We start from the raw sequence: 23,058 nt of genomic DNA on the forward strand, positions 1-23,058 counted from the left end.
TTAAGCTATACTGGCTAGATTTGGGTATTATGCAACCAAGGCTCCTACAACGTAACAGCCATAATCCCTATTTCCCCATATGCACCTAAATGAAGTTTATATAGAGCACCAGCGAACTATTACAGGAAAGCTACAACTACCAAACTGGGAGGAAATAAGTGGTAGGGATCAAGGACACTAAGTGGGAACGCAGTCATGTTAGTTCAAGCTGCAGGTTTCTGTGTCCTTGCAAGATTTCACAGAAGTAATTTGTGCCCAAATACTCAAATGGAGTTTGTCACCTAAATGCTTCCCCAACAATCAAGACCCATCTTGCAGTGCCTCTGCAAGCCTCTCTCTGCACACTGCAGAGGACTAATGATTATGGAGAACTCAAGCCTTGGAGAGGGCCAACTGAACGTGCTCAAGATAAGTATCCTCTTTCTCTTGTATCAGCTTGGCAAGTCTTGTTTAGCAGCATTTCTCAGTTATGTCTGAAAAGATCATATAATGTTCACATTGGCCTTTAAATAAAAATTCCAGCACTTTCATGGCCCCTTATTAACTGAGAGATATAAAATTTAAATAAGGAAGGAGGCTGTGGTTTCAAGGGTCCACTTAGTCTCTAATCAGAGCATAAAAGATTGTTTTAAACATATATAACACATTGCCTTTTTTTTACGTTTTCTTATACTTTTTAACTTCCCTAACAGATTCCTCCAAACACCTTCATTTAAAAAAGTCTTTCTATAGTGCCCAGTGTTTTCTTTGGCAAATTTGGAGAGCTGTGTTTTGGGATAAAAGTAAATTGCACCATAAGATAAAAACAGATTAGGAGACTTGACAGGACTTGACAGAAATCTGTTGTGCACAGGCAAAGGGAGAGTTTTTCAATAGGTCATTTAAAAGATAAAAGCTCTGGAAGAAAGAGTTCTGCTCAGTAGCAAACTCATCTAACCCTTGCAAAGCCTACAGGAGACTCGGCTGCAAGGGAGGCAGAAGTTAGCACGAGAACGCACACAAACTCTCACATCTGAAAGTTATTTTACACATTATTAGGTATCACTTTTCATGCAGTGCACACATGCACTTGAGCAATGGTGTAGTCCAGAAGAGAGACCTTTATGTCCATCTGACTTGCAAGCAGTTGAGGGGTGGGGGAGGCAAAAAGGAGCAGATTCTCTCTAACATTAAACGTGCCAACCCAGGTCCATACAGCCCAGCTACCCTCCAAATCAAGCTTAGGATGAAACCTGGATCTCTACCTGCGTCTTATATGAGGAATCCTGGCAGGTAACCCAGTGTGCACGGCAGACAGCAGCCAAGTACCACCCCTTTAGCTCCTGAGGGGAGCAGCTGGAGGAGTAAGATCCCAGTGCACACTGTGGGACAGACCTGCCCCACAGCTTTGAGGCACATGGTGTAGACTCCTTTAAAGTACAGCTTAAAATACCTGAGGACAGGAAAGGAAGAAGCTTGCTGTCATACTCCCCGCTAGGAAAGGTTATATCTACTGCTGCTACTGAGAGTACGTTTTTCTCCACCTAATAACTCCTATCTCTCAAAAAGAAAGTTGCTGTAATTCCTTCTACAGTTTATACATCTTCCTATGCTTGTGCAGCTCAGTGACAAGAGAACTTCACCAACAATGCTCTCAGCAGCACTTCAAAGCACAGCCCTGCAGAGGTTAAGCTTCCTAAATTCATAAAGCAATTCAACCATTTTCAAGCCAACATTTTGCTGTATTTCCTTCACCAAATGAACAACAACAAAAAGGCTGGAATACTGAAACAGTTTTGTTCTGGCAGAAAACTAGACAAACCAGGTACAAATTCACTAGCTGAACAGAACTCAGCTCCTGTCATGTATCTCAGTAGTTCATATCCTTTTGTTTCCACCAATACAAAAGGGCACACAGAGCAGGAGGCTCCACCTTTTCCGGGCTAATGACTGACAGTAAAAAAATACATATACACAACTAGCATAGATGACATCTTGCTTCTTTGAGGTATGAAGCTTAAAAATGCGAGTTTCACCATTAAATCTTTCCTGTTCATTAAGATCTGCCCAACAGCTCTCTCAATTCCCAGCTGCTGAGAGTTTTCCCATCAGTAAGCCTGATGTCTTGTAATCCATGTTCTGAAGCATACCTGTGTTTTGTTTTAATCGCATTAACATACAATTAACAAGTCACATGGGTTTTCAGACTTCTTATAGCTAAAATTTCCAGAAGCACAAAAAGCACAGGTTAACTGAGAACTGCTAGCAGATGGCCTAGCATGACACGACCCCAAGACCTCCTCTCCTGAGAGGTATGCAGTGAGGAACAGCTACTTCAAATCAAAAGAATCTCATCTTCCACTCCCCACAGGAGGTAACAGCATTTCTTCCCTCTGTATTCTGACACAATAGCACACCAGGTTTGCTGCAGCAGCGTGCCTGCAGTACCACTCTGTTGCTATTCAGCACATACAGGCACCACCAGCAGCACTTAACAAACACAGTCAGAAACTCAGCTCCTCTGGGAAGCACAACACATCAGTCTCTGTGGCGCAATCGGAGAGCGCGTTCGGCTGTTAACTGAAAGGTTGGTGGTTCGAGCCCACCCAGGGACGAAAGAGATCTCTTTTAAGGGCCAAAAAGAACCTTGTGAAGCCCAGTAAGGGGAAGTGCCAAGTTCTGCCCCAGGGAAGGAACAACCACAGGCACCAGTAGATGCTGTGGCCGCCCCACTGGACAGCAGCTTCACAGAAATGGACCTGTCACAATGGCACTTTGCTGCCTTGTGTTCACTTAGTGTCTGCCAGAAGCCCCAGGTCCATTTCTGGGGAAAGCTCAACTCCGGCTCTTCAGAGAATATTCTGAGTTGGAAGGGACCCAAAAGATTCATCAAAATCCAACTCCTGCCTTGCACAGGACAGCCCCAAGAGTCACACCAAGTGCCTGAAAGTATTGTCCAAACACATCTTGAACTCTGTCAAGCTTGGTGCTGTGACCACTTCCCTGGAAAGCCTGTTCCAGTGCCCAACCACCCTCTAGGTGAAGAGCCTTTTTCTAAAATCCAACCTAAGCCTCCCCTGACAACTTTACACCAGTCCCTCAAGTTACCTCCATCTTGCTTCCATAAGCATCCTTACTCCTGTTCTTCTGAAGGACACCTGCCCACAGGCTTAGCATGCATCTATCCATCTATCTATCTATCTTCTCATACCTAACCTGAACTAAGATAATTACATCTAAAGCTGAATTTCAAGAGATGATACATAATCCCTGATATAAAATACTTACACAGTTATGTATTTTATTAAATTATATTAAAGTATTGTTGTAAGCAATATTAAATATGCTTACTATGCTGTGCATTATAATAGTTTCTGGTTTGTGTACACAATATATTACACATTACTTAAACTGTCTTCACAGTTTGGGGAGCTGCTACTGCTCTTCCCTGAACCCCAGTACACAGCTTCGCTCCTAATCCTAAGTAGCTACATCTGGACCTTCTCATTACTGTTAAAGAACAAGTTTCGTGCTGTCAACAACATCTGGATAGCTGCATTCCTCAGAAAGTCCAGCCTGACAAGCATTAAGAACTGGGAACCAAGCACTCCTGTCAAAAGGATCCAAGCAGACTTATTACCAGATGCTAGTAAATCCAGAGCTGATGAGACACAGAAAATACTAGAAGAGTTTCCTTCCAATCGTGATTTGACACTTCTATTTTAAAACTCTTCTGAGGTGGTTTTAAGCTTCTAAAATAAAGAACTAAAGCCCAGAAATTCTAGAACTTGACTGGGAATTTTGCTATCATTGTACATAAAATGCACATAGATGTTACAGAAACTGGGAGCACAAGAAAAATATTTACTCACCGTGACCATTTTTACTCTAACAGAACAGACCAGATGTTACTCAGGCACAAGGATAAGGACAAAACTTCCATTACATTAAAATCAATCACAAAATATATGCATGCAGTAGCTTGAAAACACAATCTTCACAGTTCTTTGCCTATATGACTCTTCATAAATTTTTAATTAAGGTGCCACAGGTACTCACAAACAAAGGATGTAGAAACAAAAAAAACTCAGAAGTTTTAATGGAGAGCTCTTTCTCTCCATTAAGTGAGTGCTGGACAGTGGCCAGGAAAAACACCTTATATTTCACCCTTCGAGGCTCAGCTAGGTCTGAAATGTATGCAGTGATTTGTCTGGGAACATGAACAAGCCCTGCTCATGCTAGTGTTGCTTATTGATGCTTTCATCAATAAGGCATTACTAAGGCATCAACAAGGCACACAGAAGGACAGCAAGACACAAACCTACCACAGGGGCTTTGGACAGGATGGCACCTACAGGCTGGATGCATACCATGCTGTTCCTACCATGAACACTTGTATCAATCCTCCAGTAGCTAAACAGCAGTAACTTGTACTGATCACAACACAGGCTGCCCAAGTTTTGCAAGTGATCAAAAAAATGCATTAGTTAGGCCTCAAAACATAGAATTACTGCACCAAACTACAGGGCAAAATTAAAGGGGTTATCACAGTTCACTATATATCAGTTTACTGGCAAACAAGGGAACTAAAAGGAGTTATACAGAGCAGTTATCGCTGTGGTACACAATGGCAGCAAGACCACCGTGCCCTCAAGTTCTGCCATGGCTGATGAGGCAATCATTGTTATTGTCTGGGGACTCACTGAACTCTCGTTTTCATTTAGTTAAGACTTACTTTGAGCCAGCTGTTGATCTCATTATTGCAGCAGGAGAACAGGAAAAGTGATGCTGTAGTTTGGACAAAAGCCCCACTAGCAATAAAAATCCCAGCATCTTCAAACCTCCATCAGAAGCCTGTCCCACCTCCCTTTTTAAAACAGCAGCAGAAGAAATGCAAGACAAAACCTTAACAACACTTAGCAGTATTCTCGAGTGTAAATTTAAGATGATGCAAGTGCTGTACCATATTCTTCCAGGATAGTGTAAAGCCTACAAAAAACATCTGCCAGGCCTGAGTACTAAGCTGCTAATCAGTACTTTATTGACTAGAGTAAATGAACTGGAAGCAACTTCAGTTTTAACAGCCTTTCACGATCATGAAAGATTTCTTAGTTACCTCATTGTGGTTTAGTGCTTTAGTGTATAAAACTCCCTGCCACAGACATGGACACATTCTCATTTGATGAAGAGACAACAGCTCTCTCCATTATCCCTCTGCAACCTACTGAGGTATGGTGAAGGACCTCTTACATGTAACTTCTCTGGATGCAAAACCCACTATTCCACAAATAGGCTAAATCAGTTTTGAGCAGAGCTTATGATACAGCTCGTAGCAGTTTCAGATACACTTGTATTACAACTACAACAGTGGATATGCACTTGGAGATAATCTGACCTACAAAGGGGGGAAAAATCTTGGGAAGCATGGGAACAGATTTATTTGAAAGATGGCAGCTCCAGAACCCAACCCCGCATTAAAAAAAAAGGCGAGAGAAAGAATTTAAAAATGTAGCAGAGTAACTGTTGCTAAATTTGCTTCAACAAATACTGAAAGCACAGGAACCCAGCCTTCCAGTGCACAGCTTCTTGACAGAGCAATGATGAAGTGACACACTAGGAAAAACATTCCCCAGAGACATAACTAAACAGGCTTAAAAGATGAAGACAGAAAAGCTAGCTGCAAGTCAATCAGAAAACATCTACTTAAAAAAAAAAGAAAACCAAACCTCTAACTGCTCTCAGTCTCACTACTTATGCTGTTTAAGAATACTTCTCTCCCAGAAATATTTTGCAAGGAATAAATGACTTAATTCTTTTGCAGAACAATACCCACTATTCAGAGTGCTCTGCCATTCCCTTCCTCTGACAAAAGCTGTCAGATCTGGCAAAGGCAGAATAAAAGATGAATCCAGGTCCTGTGATAAAAGGACCTTTTGTGAGAAACCAGAAGTTAAGTCTCTTCTCAGCATAAGGATGCACCCAAACTAAGGGGGAAACAAATACGGAAATAAATTCCAGGCATCTGCCAGCACTATGATACTTGCCAACTATTGCTGACAAAATAAAGTTATTCAGTTTTAACTCACCTACAACTTTCCTCTACTGTGAGCCTACAAAAACAAAAATCCTTTGACCTCAATGCTAGCAAACAAGACTTGCTCAGCCCACATACTCTGCATGCAACAGTAACACAAATCTATGATTTTTAGTATCATGTTTATGCATATTTAATATTAATTACATTTACATATTTTAATTATCCTACTACATTAACAGTACTAGATACAATATTTAGTAAAAACAACTAGCATGGTTAAGTCTTCAAATTTTGGTAGTTTTCTATCAAGTATAAAACAGAATAGAAAGCAAAGTTACCATGAAGAGGAAAGCATATTTTAACAGAAGCAGCCAAGACCTGTTGCAAAACACAGATCATGTATGCTGACATTTAGACAAAACCCTGCAGTAATAAAAGGTACTGTCATTCACTATATTTACAAGAAACTGCCTAATAGTTCAGTTACCGACTGCACTACAGTGATTATTTTAAAAAACCCACAGAGCACAGCATCTTGTCCTTCAGAAATAATTTGTACGTACGAAATGACCTTGTTTAAACCATATGTGCTAGAAAATATAGAACTCTGCAATAGAAAGATGTTAAAAAAGTTGAATACTGTGGAAAAAAATTTATTAAGTCTATACAAGTCTTCTGAAACAAACCATTGGCTTTGATACAGTAAATTCAAGTGAATACTCATTGCAATAGTATTTTTTCATACAGAGATCAAGAAGCCCTATAGCTTCCCATTTAGTGTCTGTGACAGAAGTTTTATTTCTGAATAAGTAGCTGCACAAAGCAGACGTGATAAGAGATCTCACAGCCACAGTGAGCTACAGTTGAGATAAACTTATATTACAAACATTTCAGAAAATTAAGAATCCATACTGAAGTGTGGCAAATGGATTCACAATGAAAGAACAATGACATCCCTCACACCCCTTGCCAATAATGAAGACTTTCTGCAGCAAGCTAGAGCAGACCATCATAATAACCTAGAGAGCAAGAGTACCACACATTTAGTATATAAATATCACAGGATTAAAACTCCAGTTAAGCCATCAACTGAAGTGATGATTAAAAGGAAAACATGGCATCTCCCAGCTTTGCAAAGGAAGCTTTCAAAGCATCTCTTCAAGAAAGTGCTGATAACAATTAGGGCCTGTGCCAATTTGTGTTTTAGACTCCACTGCTGTAAGACAAAGTTTTAGCAGATTTGTCTACGAACTGTATAATCCTGCTGCTTTTAACACCTTAAAAAAGCATTTACTAGAAGAGATGAAATGTAACATTTACAGTTCATACTGTTTCCAAGATCTGTGCACACTATAGTTCTATAATTTCAACAGAATTTAAAAATAAGACGAAGAGCAGACAATACAGTAATGTGTTTGTTAGATGGCTTTGTTTGGAATAGTTACACAATTAATGTATACAGTTGTAAAATTTTTAGTGCATTTGTTCTTGCACATTATTTATGCTACTTATAAAAACCTGAAGATTGCAAATTGGGCATGCTTACCGTAACATTTTCAAACTGGGAAAGCTGCAGAACTTTTTTCTACAAGTGTTCACTGCCATGATACAAAACAAATATGTGCAAACTGCAAGGTCCCTAAAAATAGCATTTAATGACTTTATGTACAGAAAGATGTAACTATCTGTTTAAATATGCAAAGAATAAGCTTCCCAAAGTTTATAACATAGAACAATATCCACCACATGCTCCTCCTCCTCCATATCCTTCTTCCTTGTTTGATAACTTTACACCTCTGTTTTGGCTTTCACTCTCCCACAGTCCAGGAGTCTGAATGATTTTTTCAACAAGTTCTTCAAAGGCGCACTGCACACCATCACATGTTTTTGCACTTGCCTCTGGAGAGGAGACACAAAAAGTCAAGCATTACCCTAACTTCTGGTAACATGCTTATATTTCTCTTTCAGTTAAGTTTCAACCTACAACAGACTTACAACTTCTACAACATATTCTGTAAAAATATAGCAGTGCCAAAATGAGCAGGTATGCAGATTTGTCACCACACAGGTAGCACCTCAAAGTATTTCTAATAGAAGAGCTTTCAAGATGAACTTCACTAGAACATACAGAGACAGCTATAGCTTAGCTTTATTTTTCTGTGGAAAAGTACTCTAGTAGGAAAAATTAGGATTCTTGTCTGAAAAACCTGGTTGCTATTCTGTATTTCAGTTCTGTACATTAGTCATAACTGCAGTACCATCAGACCATAAGAACCAAGGCTCCATACTGCAGCATTCTGGGTCCATCTCCATGATAAAACTCATCTGATAAGAAGCAGTAAGGGATTTCATTCCTTTTGCAGTTAGAAGAATTCTAGGTAATTTCACTCAGGATCCTTACTTTGACCAAGACCAAGAAATCATCTAACCACAGGTTATATTATGAGAACAACAGACACCACCAGAAATTGTTCACTTCCACAAGGGCTTGCCCTGCTTGTCTATGCAGACATGCAGATACTTAATATATGCAGCATGCATATATACAAATATATATGTGCACTTATAGTCTAATTCTCATTTTTGTTTTCATCTTCCATGCACTTAATAGCTTGTGCCTCAACTTTGAGCTTTTATTTCCACATCTGACACTGTAGCTGAAAAGAAATACAGCTGGACACTAAACAAAAGTAAGTCTTTAGTCAGAGATAAAGAATGTAAGTCTTAAGTACAGGAGTGAATGAGTACATGTCAATGAACTGCTCTGCAACTGGCATCATCCTGTTAAATAATCCCTTCTGATCCTTAGGTAAAACACGTAAAAAACATATGCATAAAGAGCCACTTCTACACCCATATTTTAATTTATCATTATATGGCTTTGCCTACAAGACCCATTTCATTTTGCAGCAAGATGAGACCAATATATTTTCTCCAGTCACAATTATGTCATTACTCAATCCCACCCACCATTTATAAGTTAATTATATACCTACCTATTTTTACATCCCAGTTCTAATACAGATATCTCTCAGGTACCAGCTGTTTTGCTATATTGAAGGCTGGCCACTAGCACCAGTTTTCCCTCTTTCATTTTGCTTCTGTAATTAATTTAGCAAGTCAGCTGGGAAAAGAAATCAGACAAAACCCCAAACCCAAAACAGGTTTCATCAGGCTACAGAAAGACTGTACTCTGCCCTTCATCCTTATGAATTTCTACATAATCATCTACAGTTAGAACAGATATCTGAACATAGGGACAATTTTAAAAAACATGACTACCCATTACCTTTGTGCCTACTGCAGGTGAGAAGTATCAGCTGGACTGGACATGTAAAGACTATCAACCTTACAGAAGTGGTACTTTTCCTTATGTAACAAAAACCAAGAAAAATCTCTGCAAATATCTGTAACATACCTATGAACAACATGGAATGTTTTCTTGCAAATTTGAGGCCTTCATTTCTGTCAACTTCATGGTTTTCCTATAATAAAACAAAACATTAGTATTCATTATTAACAAAATACACCAGCAAATGACTTACTGCAGTTGAATTTGGTTTACCTTATCAATCTTGTTTCCAACTAACATTTTCACTATGTCATTCCTTGTGCAGTATGTTTCCAATTCATTTAACCAGTTATCCAGCTTGACAAAAGTATCTCTTCTCGTGACATCATAAACTGAAAGATATTAGCGATATTATTTCCACAATATTTTTCCAAGAATTACAGCTTACATTACAGAAGGAGCAAAAATCATGGCTTTTTGAATCAGAAAATTGAAGGAGTCCTAAGGATTCAAATTTACCTTCTATACGAACAATTGGAAAAAAAAGTAGGACATCCACCAGCTCAAATCACTGATGCAGAAAAACTCCAAGCTTCAGCCACCTACGGTTCTCAGATTAACACACCTTGATACATCCTAGCTTACAGACTAGAGACTATCATTCTCCAAGGAATTCTACACTTGCAGGAATTCTACACTCCAAGGAATTCTACACATCCTGATGTAGGATACTTAAAATCACTACACAACAGCTATGCAAAGAGGATGGCATGACCTTCAGTACTGAAGCTATGAAAGTGTTTTTTCCTTTGTTTTCACAACCCATGTGAAGACAGGCATAAACAGCTTCTTTCAATCAAATCTGTAACTTGGCTTGCATGAACAACCTTCTTTTTTGGAAGACAGGAAACAAAGAAACAGTCAGGAGATAGTGAATAAAATGGGAGAGCAAATCTCAACAGCAGAACCTTCTACCTCCCGAACAGTGCTTGTTTACAGCTTTCAACAGTAAGTGGCAGGTTCAGTGCAACTAAGTGACTTGACACAACATGCTTTGACAGCACCTTCCTATTCCAGGAAGATAATGCAACTCACGACTTGAGAAACCTACCAGGAGGTCACATGACAAATGTTATTCCACATTAAACAATTTAACGGGACACAATATCTTAGCAAGGTTCTCTAAAGTCAAGAAAATTAAATGTACTTCGCTGCCTTTACTTCAGTCAGCTCCTCACTCCTAGCAATGGAGAAGCAGAACTTCAGAGCTCAGTGCCTAGCAAACAGGCTCCCATATATGAAAAAAAAGCACAAATGAGATTTCACTGTGAAGCTGCAATTATGGGTTTTGCCCGGGTCTCTCACACACGGATTGGTGCTTTCTATGTGCCCAGCTAGCCTTTTCTAAGTGATTCTGACTGCGTAACATCCCATCAGTTGGGAGACAAATAATAAAAAACCCCAGCCAGATTCCACACTGTTTATATTAATCTCATTAGGAATAAACAACAGGGAGAAGAAAAAGAAAAAGCTGTATCATACTGATACAGAGAGACCCCACTGAGGTGATGATTTTTTTTCCACTCTGCACTTAGTAAGCACAGGCAAAACCAAAAAGCAATAAAAGACAAATTCATGACGGCACAAGGACAACAGCTCCAAGCTATCCTATCAGATAGCAGTAGCTTTTATTCTCATGCAAAAATCAAGAAGTTCTCAAGCCAGTTAAGACTGACTACATGAGAAAGAGGTTGAGACATCAAGATCCTTTAATATGAGTTGTTCAACACAGATACAAAGATTTTTAATATCAATTAGATATTATATAAAGGCTATATGAGTTGGTGTAACTCCAATGCATGAGAAAACCACAAACATTTGAACTAGCATGCAAAAATATACTTACCTAGGATAACACCTTGTGCACCTCTGTAGTAACTGGGGGTTAATGTTCTGAACCGCTCCTGACCTGCAGTATCCTAAAAAGCCATTCAAAAAGTCCCATTATTTAGAATTTGAGCAGAATGTAGTTTAGCTTTCAGGTATTCTACTCCTAATGAACATACAAAGTAAGATTTAAACTATATTCCGCTAGCAGACTAGCTGAGTTTATTCCATCCCCTGCTGTTTTACTACACATTAACTTTGAGATTTTATGTAGTCTGTCCTGGCAAACACCTTTGAACAAACACCTAGATGTAGTATGTAACTGGATTATATAACAGTTAGATAGCCATTTCTGCAAAGGCATTTGATCTGCAGCTAGTGCTGCAGCAACCAGCAAGAAAGCAGCACAGCTGCAGTACTAAGATTTTCTAACAAGCATCACAGCCCATGACAACAAAACCAGTTCCTTCACTTCAATTACTTGGTCCAATTAAATTTGATTGGGTATCTGGATAAATGCACTAACATGCCATAACACAGCAGAAGCAGAAATAAGTAAGAGGTTTTTCTGGTTTTAAGCAAAGTTGAGTTTACATCCTAAAATTAGAACGCTGTTTTCTTATCAGAGATTAAGTTATAGTGCACACTCATTGAAGACTTTATGCATAGAATATTTAAACACCTTTATCCAATTTACCCAGGTTACAAGTGACACATGAAACATTGTGGATTCCCTGACAAAGAACATGAATAAGCAAACTCGACTTCAACATTCTACAAGCCACTCAATCAATGACACACATCTAAAACTTGTTTTGTGTTATGATGCACCTTCACAAGCTTTTATTTTCCAGTTTAGCTCAGGATTATTTCTTTATATTTACCAATATGTAACATTCCTCATTCTCCTACCAGTCTGGTTTTCATCCTGTATGCCTTTTTTATTTTCTGTCAGGCTATTGCATTTATTTTCCTTGTCAAACCTGTTTATTTCATGGATGATTACTACTATAACTAAGACCTAAGTCCTGTTTGTTAGTGAGGTATGAAACACCCTCCAAGCTACAGAAACGCTGCAATACACCATTTCATGTTCTACTACTGCTTCCCAAGGAAATGAAGGTCTGGTATCTTGCTTATATGAGAAACAAGGTTTTAATCTTGCTTGGTACAAGAAGACACAACTGGGTCTAGCTATTCAAAAGGTGCTTCAAGTCACATAAGTCTGGGGGCTGGTTTACACAATGGAGAATATTTTTAAAAAGCTTGGAAGTACTTTTTCTTCACTTACCATAATAGAAGTTCTACTTTTAACTAGAACAGAAGTTGAACACTCTAAAGATACGATTACAAACACTGCTCCTCTCTCTTTGAAATGCATCTGCTATAAATAAATCTGATATTGAGCCTATAAAAGTCTTTGTATGAGGGCTATGAAATTTAGACTAAAAATGGGTTTAAAGAGGTAATGTATGAGCATGGAATTGTAATTCTTAACCTATTAACCTCAGTGTTACAGGCAAAATTTAGTAAAGAAGTGCAACCTTCTACTGATTTAATACCATTTAATTCCTCTTTTTCTCTACTTCTATCCCAACGAGACCAGGAATTAGTACTGCAGAAGCTCACAGGCAGCAGAACCACCCCACCAGCCAGTTGTCCCACAGTTCATTGCACCTTCTGAATGCTGCAGTATTAACCTCCCACTTCTCCAAATCACCTTCATATTAACAGAAAAGGATTCTATACAAACTATACATTATACAAACCCTAGCTATTCCTAAAGGAAAGCAACACATGAAGAACTTAGGAGAGACTTACCCATATTGCCAGTTTAGCTTTGTTCCCATCAACTGAAATAGTTTTCACCTTGAAGTCCACACCTAGAGGAGGAAAAATATTTCAGTTCTTCAAACATACTACAGCTATCTTTTAAAAAGAAAATAAAGAGAAATGTAAAAAAGATAAAATCAAACTCTGAAAAAAATCTGTGTTTTGACATGAGCAAGAAGAATAAGTTCCATTAGCTATTTATGAACCTTGCTCAAAATGCAAGGTTTTCTTGCTGACGGACTTTTCCAAAAGCCTAAGGGCCTTTTAAGTCATTGACTGAAAATATTTTATGGAAGTAAAGCAAATACTACATCTCTTGTATTAAAGCACATATGCCAGGACAAGTTTCCAAGTTTGTAATTCAAATGGATTAACTTTCTCTTCATTACTCCAAACATGTTCTCCAAACAGACAACAAGGTAACGGTTCTGCTGCTCAGTCATCTACTCCAACACGTAACAGCTCTTCCCCCTTCATGCATCCTCCACCTCCAGGAACTAGCAGCCTATCAATTGCTCAAGGACAAGCTGCACAAAACTCAGGCCAAGGAGAACAATATGTTAGTGACTGCAAATTTAAAGGATAGAGTGACACACATCTGTTTGAGAGGCTCAGCACAGTTATGATCCATTATCCTTTAATTTAACCCTTGGGTTACTAGTAGCAAGTAGAAATATGTTTCAAGTATTTTGGAGCAACTTTCACTTCCCACCAGGCAGCAGCTCTGAAATGAAGTAGCAGTGTGGAAAGTTGATACTTTTATGAGAACAACTTTCAAGTGCAACAGCAACCTTTTTGCACTTGGAATTACAATGTCAACCATCACACTCCTTACCAGAAAAAGAATTTAACTATTCTAATAAAAAATGAGTAGAGCCTCAGGATGAGTGCGCTGCATTTACATTCCCAAATTTATGCAGATTACAAACAAATACAAACAGCTGCCAAAATACATTCAACTTAAAGTCACAGAGGATATATAGGATGAGTAAGAAAGTGCATATTATAAGCAGCTTTAGACTTCAGTTGCACTGAAGTTTAAAAGAGCTTTGTTTCAAAAAAAATAAACACAATTTTTATTCCAGTGCTTCACAGCTTCAGCTCACTGAAGTGTTCCCTGAAGTGTCAGGTGTTTTGCAGACAAAATTCTGCAGTGGAAGAAGACCATACTCTATTTCAAGCAAAACTTTCTCAAAGTACATCAACTTTCGTAGTAACCGAACAGAACTTATATTTTTTTCCATGTACTTGGACTCCTAGCCCCTAACATAGCAGTAATATAATGCTCGATACCATGTACAAGGATGGTACATTATTCTAGAGTTATGTTCACAGAAAAGAACAGCTGCTATTAACTTTATTTTAAACACCAGTTCTTAGAACTTTACCTAGTTCACAGAAGTCTGCTATGCTAGCAATTTGACTCAATTTGATCCTAGAGAACATTCTGTTCTGCCCACTTTTCAGTACTCAGCAGTAACTTTTAGACTAAGAGAATTTCTTTCTTCCACTGTAATTGCATGTTTCTCCCCCTGAACTCCAAAAATCACCATTTTCAGTTCAGTCAGCCTGTCCAACAGTTCACAGGGCATTCTTTTATCCATTAATCTGGTACCAAACCTGTAACTGCAAATATTACAAATCTACTGGGTACTTAACATGACAAAATACGTCATAATAATTTCAAGAAACAAAACTTTCTTCCTCAAGATAAATATATGTATTCTGAAGCCACAGTATCCTTCTCCCATTCAGTAAACAGATTCAACTATCTTGTGCCTGCACAGTTCTGCAATTTTCATTTAATGGAAATGAATATATACACCTTTATGTTAGCCTTGCTGCTGGTTTAAAATTCACTTTACATTTTGCAAGAGCAATGCAAGTAAAATAAGAAACTAAAATAGTGACTAAACCCCATGTGTTAAACGGACTGTTGAAAAGCAAAAGTATGAAAATGAAATAATAGCATACCAAAATATACCCTTTAAAGTGATTGAGGCATGTCAAATATAATTCTAACAAACAAAGGAGCTCAACACATATAAAAGCCAATTAACAAAAAGAAAGCTTTTAAATACGTAGGTTTTTGGTTGCCAATCTGCCATAATGGCAGACAAGTAGAAAAAAAAAAATTAAGGCTCAAGAAAATCTTGTGGAATTGACAAACAGGATACTTGTATTTCCTAAAACCAACAGTGAAATACAGACATGTTTGTGACAGGTGTCAGTTCTGACCTTGCAGGAGTGATGTGTCTACCCTTGACAGCAGAAAGCTGACAGTGCTTTCCACCATGCCTTGGAAGGCAGCCAGAAACAAGACAGCACTACTAGACTGTACTCCTGTGTGTTAACACCCCCTTCCTCAGCACTACACACTAACATACTATGGACTTACAATCTGCAAGAAGCAGCTCTGCCACTGATACTGCTCTCACATTCAGGCCAGTAATGCCACGCTGTATTTATAGGAAGTGCACAATCAGCTACAGTGTAGTACTTGGGTTGTAGATAAGTGACAAGTTGGACAGCTTAGGAGTTTGAGGACTCCAAACGCAAGGAAAGCTAAAAAAGTTAAGAGACGTCAGATCTGTGCAATACATCACTTCATTTATGAAAGGGATTGCACTGAACACTTATCTAGAATCTCTCATACAAAGAGCAAGCAAGTGAAGACAAGCACGAGCAATAAGGACAACAGAAAATACTGGGGTGCATGCAGTCTGGTAAGATCCACGTGATGAAGCCCAACAAACAAGCCAGCCTCAAGAGAATACAAGGACAGGTAATTTGTTAGACTAAATACAATATGTTTAATCCAACTGAAGCTACTGAAGCTGAACTATTTGCCAAAAGAAGCTTATTCTGCAGAGAATATCAAAGGATTTTTAGTAAGTCTGAAGAAAAACCCACACAAAACAATCATTTAGGGTTTCTTTTAAATTGCACCCAATAGGTCTGTGCAATCTATGAAGGTAAGGTATGTCTCAACAGGTCATCACAGGGGACCAGTTGTGCTGCAGCCAAGGCTTTCTTCAGTAATGTGGGTTTGTGTGCAGTTCTTGCTATATGTTAAAGAAAACCAAACCAACCACAGTTCTCTTCACTTTCTAATCCAAATAAAAAAAATATAGTCACTTTAGCCAGTTCAGCAGTCAGTATGTAGATGACACTGAAAGAAGACATTATTTATAGTCCTTTCATTTTGGAAAAGCACCATACTCTTCAGTTTCAACAGGAAAGCCTTTAAAACCTCTTATGTCCCCTATCTCAAAGCAAAATAGTGTTTAATTAGCACAAGAAGAACTCCAAGCCAAGACTCACAAAGTGTTTTGAGACTTTACCATCTTGTAAGTACCTGAAATTGGCATCTAGGGTCTGTCTTCATGCAGCAGAATAGTTACCTCTAGGAACTCACTCCAACTGCTTTATCTATATGAACAACAAATCATGCCCTGAATTTAAAGTCAACATGTTGCTTCTCATAAATACATTCACCAGAAAAGTGGCAATGCCACTGGATAGTAGTTCAGAAAGAAAAACAAGAAAATAAATAAAAACCCAGATTCCATCCTCTTCCAGTTAAGTGGGGAAAAAAATGAATCTGCTATCCCCCATGAGTGCCCCACACGCCATGCTGTAAGGACTTGCACAGCTGGGGTCACAGCAGCTCTACTGCACAGCACTACCCCAAACATCAGCTAGATGGGCCTAACAGGGTGATCTATGCCAGCTTTTGCTCAGTCTCTAGAAACTGACTTTTCCTGCCAAATGATCACATTCATTCCACATTAGTATATATGTTTCAGAACTCAAACTCTATCTGAAATAATGCTTACAATGAGTACTCTTCCTCCTTTTCCACACCAGAAACAGAGCAGAGGAGGACCTGCCAGGTAAGATTTGCCAGCAGTAAACCTTGAATTGTTGCTATTTAACAACCAGTGATTAGCTACCACACATGCTGTTGTGTAGTTTGACAAACGCAAAGACCAATTACTTCAGCAAGTAATTCCTTAGTTTCTCAAACAGCGCACTGATGCCAGTTTTTGACACAGATAAAGAATATTATGTACAAACACCAGAACGAAAGAAAAGAAACCCCACTATTAAAAACAAACAAAAAAATCCTGAAACAATAAAGATGCCCACACAGACTGAAATAGTCTTTAAGTATTCAAAACATTGTGAAAGCTGAAGTAGCTATTCTGCACTAACTTCCCGGCTCACATGGTCGACATATCAAGTAATAGGACCTGAAGTATATATGCAGTGCCAAAACTATTAGATTAGAATCCAAGATTGCTATCTTCACTACCTGATCTATTTCATTCCTGTTTCCTTCCATGCTATTCTCCCTCATAAACTGAGGTGCGGCTACTTGCACAACTTCATTTTTTATGAGCAATGGAATGAACAAAAATAGGTCACGTTCCTCCCCTTGGCTTCTCAGTGCTTTATATGCAACAGTACTCCTGAATCTTATTAACATTTATGAAAAACAGATCAGTTTTTTAATTCTTAGTAAATTAGACAGAGCTGGTTTTGCTTACCAACAGCTGAGCTCAAAGAAAAAATTTTATATAAGCTCTTAGACAGACCTCTTCCTACAGAGAAAGTAAAAAATGCAATTGAAATGATGGTGTGACAAAGTATCTATCTTCCATAATTTCAGTTATTACATTGGCACAGAGCTGCACCACACTCCTAAAAGTTCCATTTTGTTTCCTTTGAGAACCAATCCACTCAGTGTATCCCGCATTCTGGGTCACTCTCCTCCAGCAGAACTGACCCATGCTGGTAGGTATAATACCAGCACAGCAATGACACATCACTGCCTTTTTCCCAAGCAGCTCTAGATTCTTGGCTCTCTTCCACTTTTCTCAGGAGTCTAACTGCCAAGGAACTGATTGCTATAAGTAGAAGGAAAAAAAGCCACATTGTAATTTCCTCCCCATGGAGGAAAAGCAGAAGCCACACAGAACTCAGTGCACTCAAGCACTGTCAGAAGCTGGAAGAGTTAATACTACCTGCTACAGAGTCTTAAGATAGCTACCGCTTATCATATTACATGGACACAAAGTCTGGACATCAGTATTATTAGTCAAAAATCTGATGGCTATTTTGCACAGATAAATCAGTAGGAGAGTAGTAGTTCCTACAGAAAGGCAGAAGTCTGAACTTCACTACGTGTTAGACAAGTCTGAACAACCACAATTCTACACTGAAAATGTTATCAATTTTTCTGAGGTAGTATCAGCACATACTTACCAATTGTTGCTGCAAGTTCTGGGTCAAACGTATCATCTGTGAACCGCAGCAGAAGGCTAATAGAGAAAGGAAAAATAAGAGATACTATTACTACAGCATATCCATACGTTGCTGGAAGCCTATAAATTGCAAGTCTGAAAGGAACAGCAAGACCACATAGCTAAATAAACTCACATCTGGGGTTGTTTGTTTTTTTTTTTGTAGGAGAGAAATTAGGGGAAAAAGAGAAGAACATGGAAAGAACAGAGCAGACATGCTCTGCTACCTGAGCCCATGTCTCTTCTCTGCATGTAGCACCCAGAATGTCTCTTTGAAAACAAAGTACCATACAAGTTGTCAAATCAGTTGCCTGAACAGTCACGTGATCTGCTTCGCAAAGCATTTTACTTCAACCTTATTCTATTTTTCTTCTTCCAGAAATCAGTACAAAAGTAGTAATTTTTGTTTTGTTTCAATATTGCTTCATGCAGTATTTCTGTAAGCTTGAGAAATAAATTCCAAGTCAGCTTTTCATCCCAGAAATAACTCCTTGAGCTGGGCACACAGAGGAACAGCAAGGACAACACCCATCAGAAATAAAGACACAGAAGCTGAGGAGTAGAATTAGCTCCCCACTGTTTTATGATTTCCTACCTTTTTATATAAAAGGACTCATGCACACAACATTTCCCCCAATCCTGATGAATGCATTTGCTACCAAGAGAAAAAGTTACAACTAAGTTTTAACAGCACATCACACCATAGCAGTGCAACGTCCCTTAAAAAAGTGCCCAAAATGCCACTGGTGTCAAATGCAAATATTTTTGTGAGAGACAAAGATTCTGAGCACACAGTTTCTAAAATCATCTGTGTATCTGTGGCAAGTGCACGTGGCAGGCAGCTGTTTGCTATGACCACAGCTTCTACTCATTTCCAGGCTGGAGAAACAAAACAAAGCCTTATTTACCTTTTGGTCTTCCCCCGCCTTGTTCTTTTCTACTCTTTTTGTATGTGAATTCAGGAGTCAAGTGCTTTTTAGCATTTGTCCTGCCTTGACAAAAACAGTAACCACTGAAATTCCTTTATTTCAATAAGGATGAGTGACAACTCCAAAGACCAACATTTTTTCTCTCCTTACTCCAGAATCCCAAACCAAATGGTAGCTTTATTTATCAAAGAATAATTAAAATAATAGTAATTTTTTTAAAACCATAGCACGTAGGTTTTTACCAGTACTTTCAGATGGTTGTATCAGGATGCTATTTAAGAGCAGCTATTTTTAGTTACAACCAAAACTAGTTTCACTCAGAACAGACAAATTATGGAACCCTTATACTACTACTAGAATAAAAACATCACTTTACCAGTCATGCATGCCAAGCCCAGCCAACTTCTATCTTCCCCACCTTTTTTTCCACATGTAGCTATAATCTTCCACAGAGCACAGCACCCTCACAGGGACTATATTTAAGACAGCATTTGTTCAGAAGTCAGGACTCCAGCCACTTACTACACCATGCTAATACCAGTTTAACATGTGACCTTTCCTAGTCAACCAAGAGGTAAGAGACACAAATTCAGGAATTGTTCAATATTAAGTTCCTGTACCTGAACAACTGCATTGTTATCATTTAATAGCATTTTTATCTCCTCCACGTAATTCCTCTTTTAACAAGTTTTCTGATGTAAAGAAACATGTATATTAATAGGTATGCAAAACCACCATGTGTTTTATCTGCCCCAGGAAAAATTCTTCCGTATGGCCACTCACATATAAGAGATGACCTCAACTAAAAGAAATTTGCTCAGATCATGTCTGTCACCAGGGGCCTACTGTACTAATTATCAATTCAGTAGCTAACTCAAACGAGTAACTGAGAGATTTTTAACAAATATAGGCGTTTATTTTTCCAAATTAACAGCCTGTATCTAATTTAGGGTCACGGCAGAGGACACAGATTACTGCCATAAAATGATCAAATACAAAATTACCGGTGTGGTACATTCCCAGATGTCCTCCTGCATTTATATCCCACTCCCTTTACTAAGAACTATGTCACTACCAAAAAAACAAAAAAACAACAAAAAAAAAATTAAAAAAAAAAAAAAATCCCCACACAAATAAAATCCCAACCCTTTAGGGCTGGGATTTACAGCTTAACCAAAGCCATGAATAGGGCAGGGAGGAAGAAATCAACCTCAAAGTACTTGATAAAGCCTGTAATTAGCAAAAAAAGCTGTGTTAGAACCACTTCGCTGCGTCCCCATGCTCCCCCGCACACATCCAATGCTGGGTCACTTGTGACTCTATATATACATATTAGGGACTAGACATTGACCCCAAAGCGCTACGGAAATGTACAAGGGCACCTATGTCCCCACGACGCAACGCTGCGCCGGGCACAGGCCGGCCCAAGTGACCCTGGCCAGGCCGACAGAACCCCATCTTCATTTGTTTGCAGCTGGGCCTGGCAGACACTAGCTCAGGGCCGTCGGCAGCGGGAGCGCTGGAGGGGAGGACGAGGAGGAGGGGGAACCTCTCGCCCACCGGAGGGCTGGCCGGGAAGGGGCGAAGGAGCTCCCCCCGCGGGCCCAGCCCTGCGGGGCCCAGGCCGCGCCCAGGCGGCGTTGTCCGACAAGGGGCCTAGGCTGGGGCCGGCCGGCCAGGAGAAGCTGTGGAAGGCTGGTGGGCGCCCCCTCACCTGGACTTGCCAACGCCGCTCTCGCCGATGATAAGAATCTTCAGGGTGGTCAGCACGTCCTCGTCCATCCCGGCAGCGCCCCCGACCCAGCCCCGACCGCCCGACGCTCCCTGCGCAGCTGCGGCAGCGGCGCTGCGCCTGCGCGGGGCCGCCCGCGGGTTGTTTACAGCGGGAGGGGCGGGCCGGGCACTGTGCGCGTGCGCGGGGCCGGCGCGGGGAGTGCGGCGCGCCCTGGCCGTGGCCTGAGGGGAGCGGGGGACGCCGGTGGGGTTTGCAGCTGGTACCGGTGTCGGAATCGAGAGCCGTGGGGAGAAAAGAAACCAGATGAAATGGGAGCGGGTTATTAGACGTTGGAATGGGCTGCCCGGGAGGTGATGGAATCCCCTTCCCTGGAGGTGTTTCAGGAAAGACTTGACGTGGCATGCAGTGCCGCGGTGCGGTTGACACGGTGGTGATCGGTCATAGGTTGGGCTCGGTGAGCTCAGAGGCCTTTTCCAGCCTCGCTGATTCTGGATTCTTGCGCCACACGAAGGCAGTCGGCCAGCGCTCGCTGCGGGAGCAGAGCCAGCTGCCGCCTCCCGTGGGGAGCAGCTGGTCCGGAGCCTGCCACCGAAATGTGGGCTCATTTGGGCACAAACCAGCACTGGAGGCCAGTTGGTCCCTGGCACCACGTACTTCTCTACCAGCATCTTACATTCTCCGTTAAAAGCCCAAAATGGTTTGGGTTTTTTTTAACCGATTCCTATGAGGAAGCCTCTTTATAACCAATTCAGCTAACCTGTTATTATGGCTTGAAACCTACTTCAGGCCACGTGTAAACAAGTGCAACTCTTCTAAAATTAACAGAGTACATGTCAGATGTGGGTCTGAGATTCCTTGGCCAGTGCTGTAGTCCTTGGCCCAGCTGGGCAGCCTCTGGCTAGGCCAGAGACTGACTCCATCAAACATAAACAAGTTCAGGCTCTTCCATAATCACATCAGTCACACAACCAGTCACACTAAAGGAAGAGATCAGGCCATGTCAGCAGTTTGTACAAGGCAGGTGCACTTGTGAGGTCATCGTGGTTTCTGTCAGAACAATGGCTGCAGAGGGCACAGCTCTTCTAGCAGAGTCCTGACTGCTGAGCAGTTGCCTTCACCTGAGTTCCAGGGTCAATACAGATACTGTTTGTCAGAGACTGAAAATAGTTCATACCTCAAACATTGATATAAAGCTTTGCTCATTATAAAGAAGCTACAACCGAAGAAGCCTCCCTGAAGAGTGGGACTTTGAACTGAAAGTCAAATTGTTGATTAGATAAAGGGAAATGCATTGTTCAATCATCTCAGGCTGAGGGAAAGGTGTGCATCCACAAAAGGCCAAAGCCACCAGCTACAACTGTCCCCAGCTGAATTTAGGGTGGGAGGAGAGCACAACTCACAGAAGCCAGGTTTACACAGACTCCCCCCAACCGAGGGCGGAGGAGGAGGGTTTGGGTGCATGGTGCAACCTCTGGTGAGAGGCAATAAACACCCATCCTCCGATTACACAAACCGGCCCAGCTGTGGAAGCCCCAACCCCAAAGGGCACATCCACAGGACATTTATGTGAGAGGATTTGCCCCACAGGTCTGCACGTGATGCAACAGACCCAGAGTCTGCTGTGAGACAGCCCCCCACCTCCAGGGGACATGCCTACCTAGCCTGAGCATACATACCCATCGGATTCTGTACCTTTTGGGGGGACCTTCACCACCAAGAAGACTAGCTGGAGAGGATCAATGAACATTGTTGGGATCCACAGAGTGGTGATATTTTCCTTATTCTGTCCCTGTCACTCTTTCTGTCCCCCCCACCTATCTTCTACTTCTTTCTTCCTTTCTTTCTTTCTCTCTCTCTCTCTCTCTCTCATATTTACCATCAAATAAAACCCTTACTGTTGTCACTGGCATATGGTCTCGTTTGCACCTTAATTCGGGCAGAGGCATTTCTAAGAACCTTAAAACTGGATCATAACACTGTTCTTGTGTTTTTGTGGTAAACCTCTCTGTTGCCGGGCTCCTTCCACTTTCAGGATCTGGCCTCCTGACACTGTTACC

At 40.5% G+C, this 23,058-nt stretch overlaps 1 protein-coding gene and 1 non-coding gene across 2 annotated transcripts; one reads left to right on the forward strand and one right to left on the reverse strand.

Annotated features, from left to right (window-relative positions):
• The first annotated feature begins 2,520 nt into the window (after positions 1-2,520).
• On the forward strand, positions 2,521-2,594 carry TRNAN-GUU. Its single transcript has one exon. It is a non-coding gene; the product is annotated as a tRNA-Asn (tRNA).
• Positions 2,595-6,653: 4,059 nt separating this feature from the next.
• On the reverse strand, positions 6,654-21,114 carry RAB18 (RAB18, member RAS oncogene family). The gene is made up of 7 exons (XM_048294629.1): positions 20,981-21,114; positions 18,300-18,355; positions 13,017-13,078; positions 11,215-11,287; positions 9,582-9,700; positions 9,435-9,501; positions 6,654-7,915 (listed from the first exon to the last, which is right to left on the reverse strand). Exons 1-7 carry the CDS (start codon positions 21,046-21,048, stop codon positions 7,737-7,739), a joined length of 624 nt encoding a protein of 207 aa, XP_048150586.1. The 5' UTR covers positions 21,049-21,114; the 3' UTR covers positions 6,654-7,736.
• Positions 21,115-23,058: the final 1,944 nt, after the last annotated feature.

This window comes from Corvus hawaiiensis, chromosome 1, assembly GCF_020740725.1.
Source record: "Corvus hawaiiensis isolate bCorHaw1 chromosome 1, bCorHaw1.pri.cur, whole genome shotgun sequence".
NCBI lineage: Eukaryota > Metazoa > Chordata > Aves > Passeriformes > Corvidae > Corvus > Corvus hawaiiensis.

What these genes read in the sequence shown, in the direction of transcription:
- RAB18 (XM_048294629.1), bottom strand. Translation starts at nt 21,048, where the DNA reads ATGGACGAGGACGTGCTGACCACCCTGAAGATTCTTATCATCGGCGAG. An exon ending in AGAACTTGCAGCAACAATTG is followed by an intron (nt 13,079 to 18,299) that starts GTAAGTATGTGC and finishes TTCCTCCTCTAG; the next exon opens with GTGTGGACTTCAAGGTGAAA. An exon ending in TGCACAAGGTGTTATCCTAG is followed by an intron (nt 9,701 to 11,214) that starts GTAAGTATATTT and finishes AATATCTTTCAG; the next exon opens with TTTATGATGTCACGAGAAGA.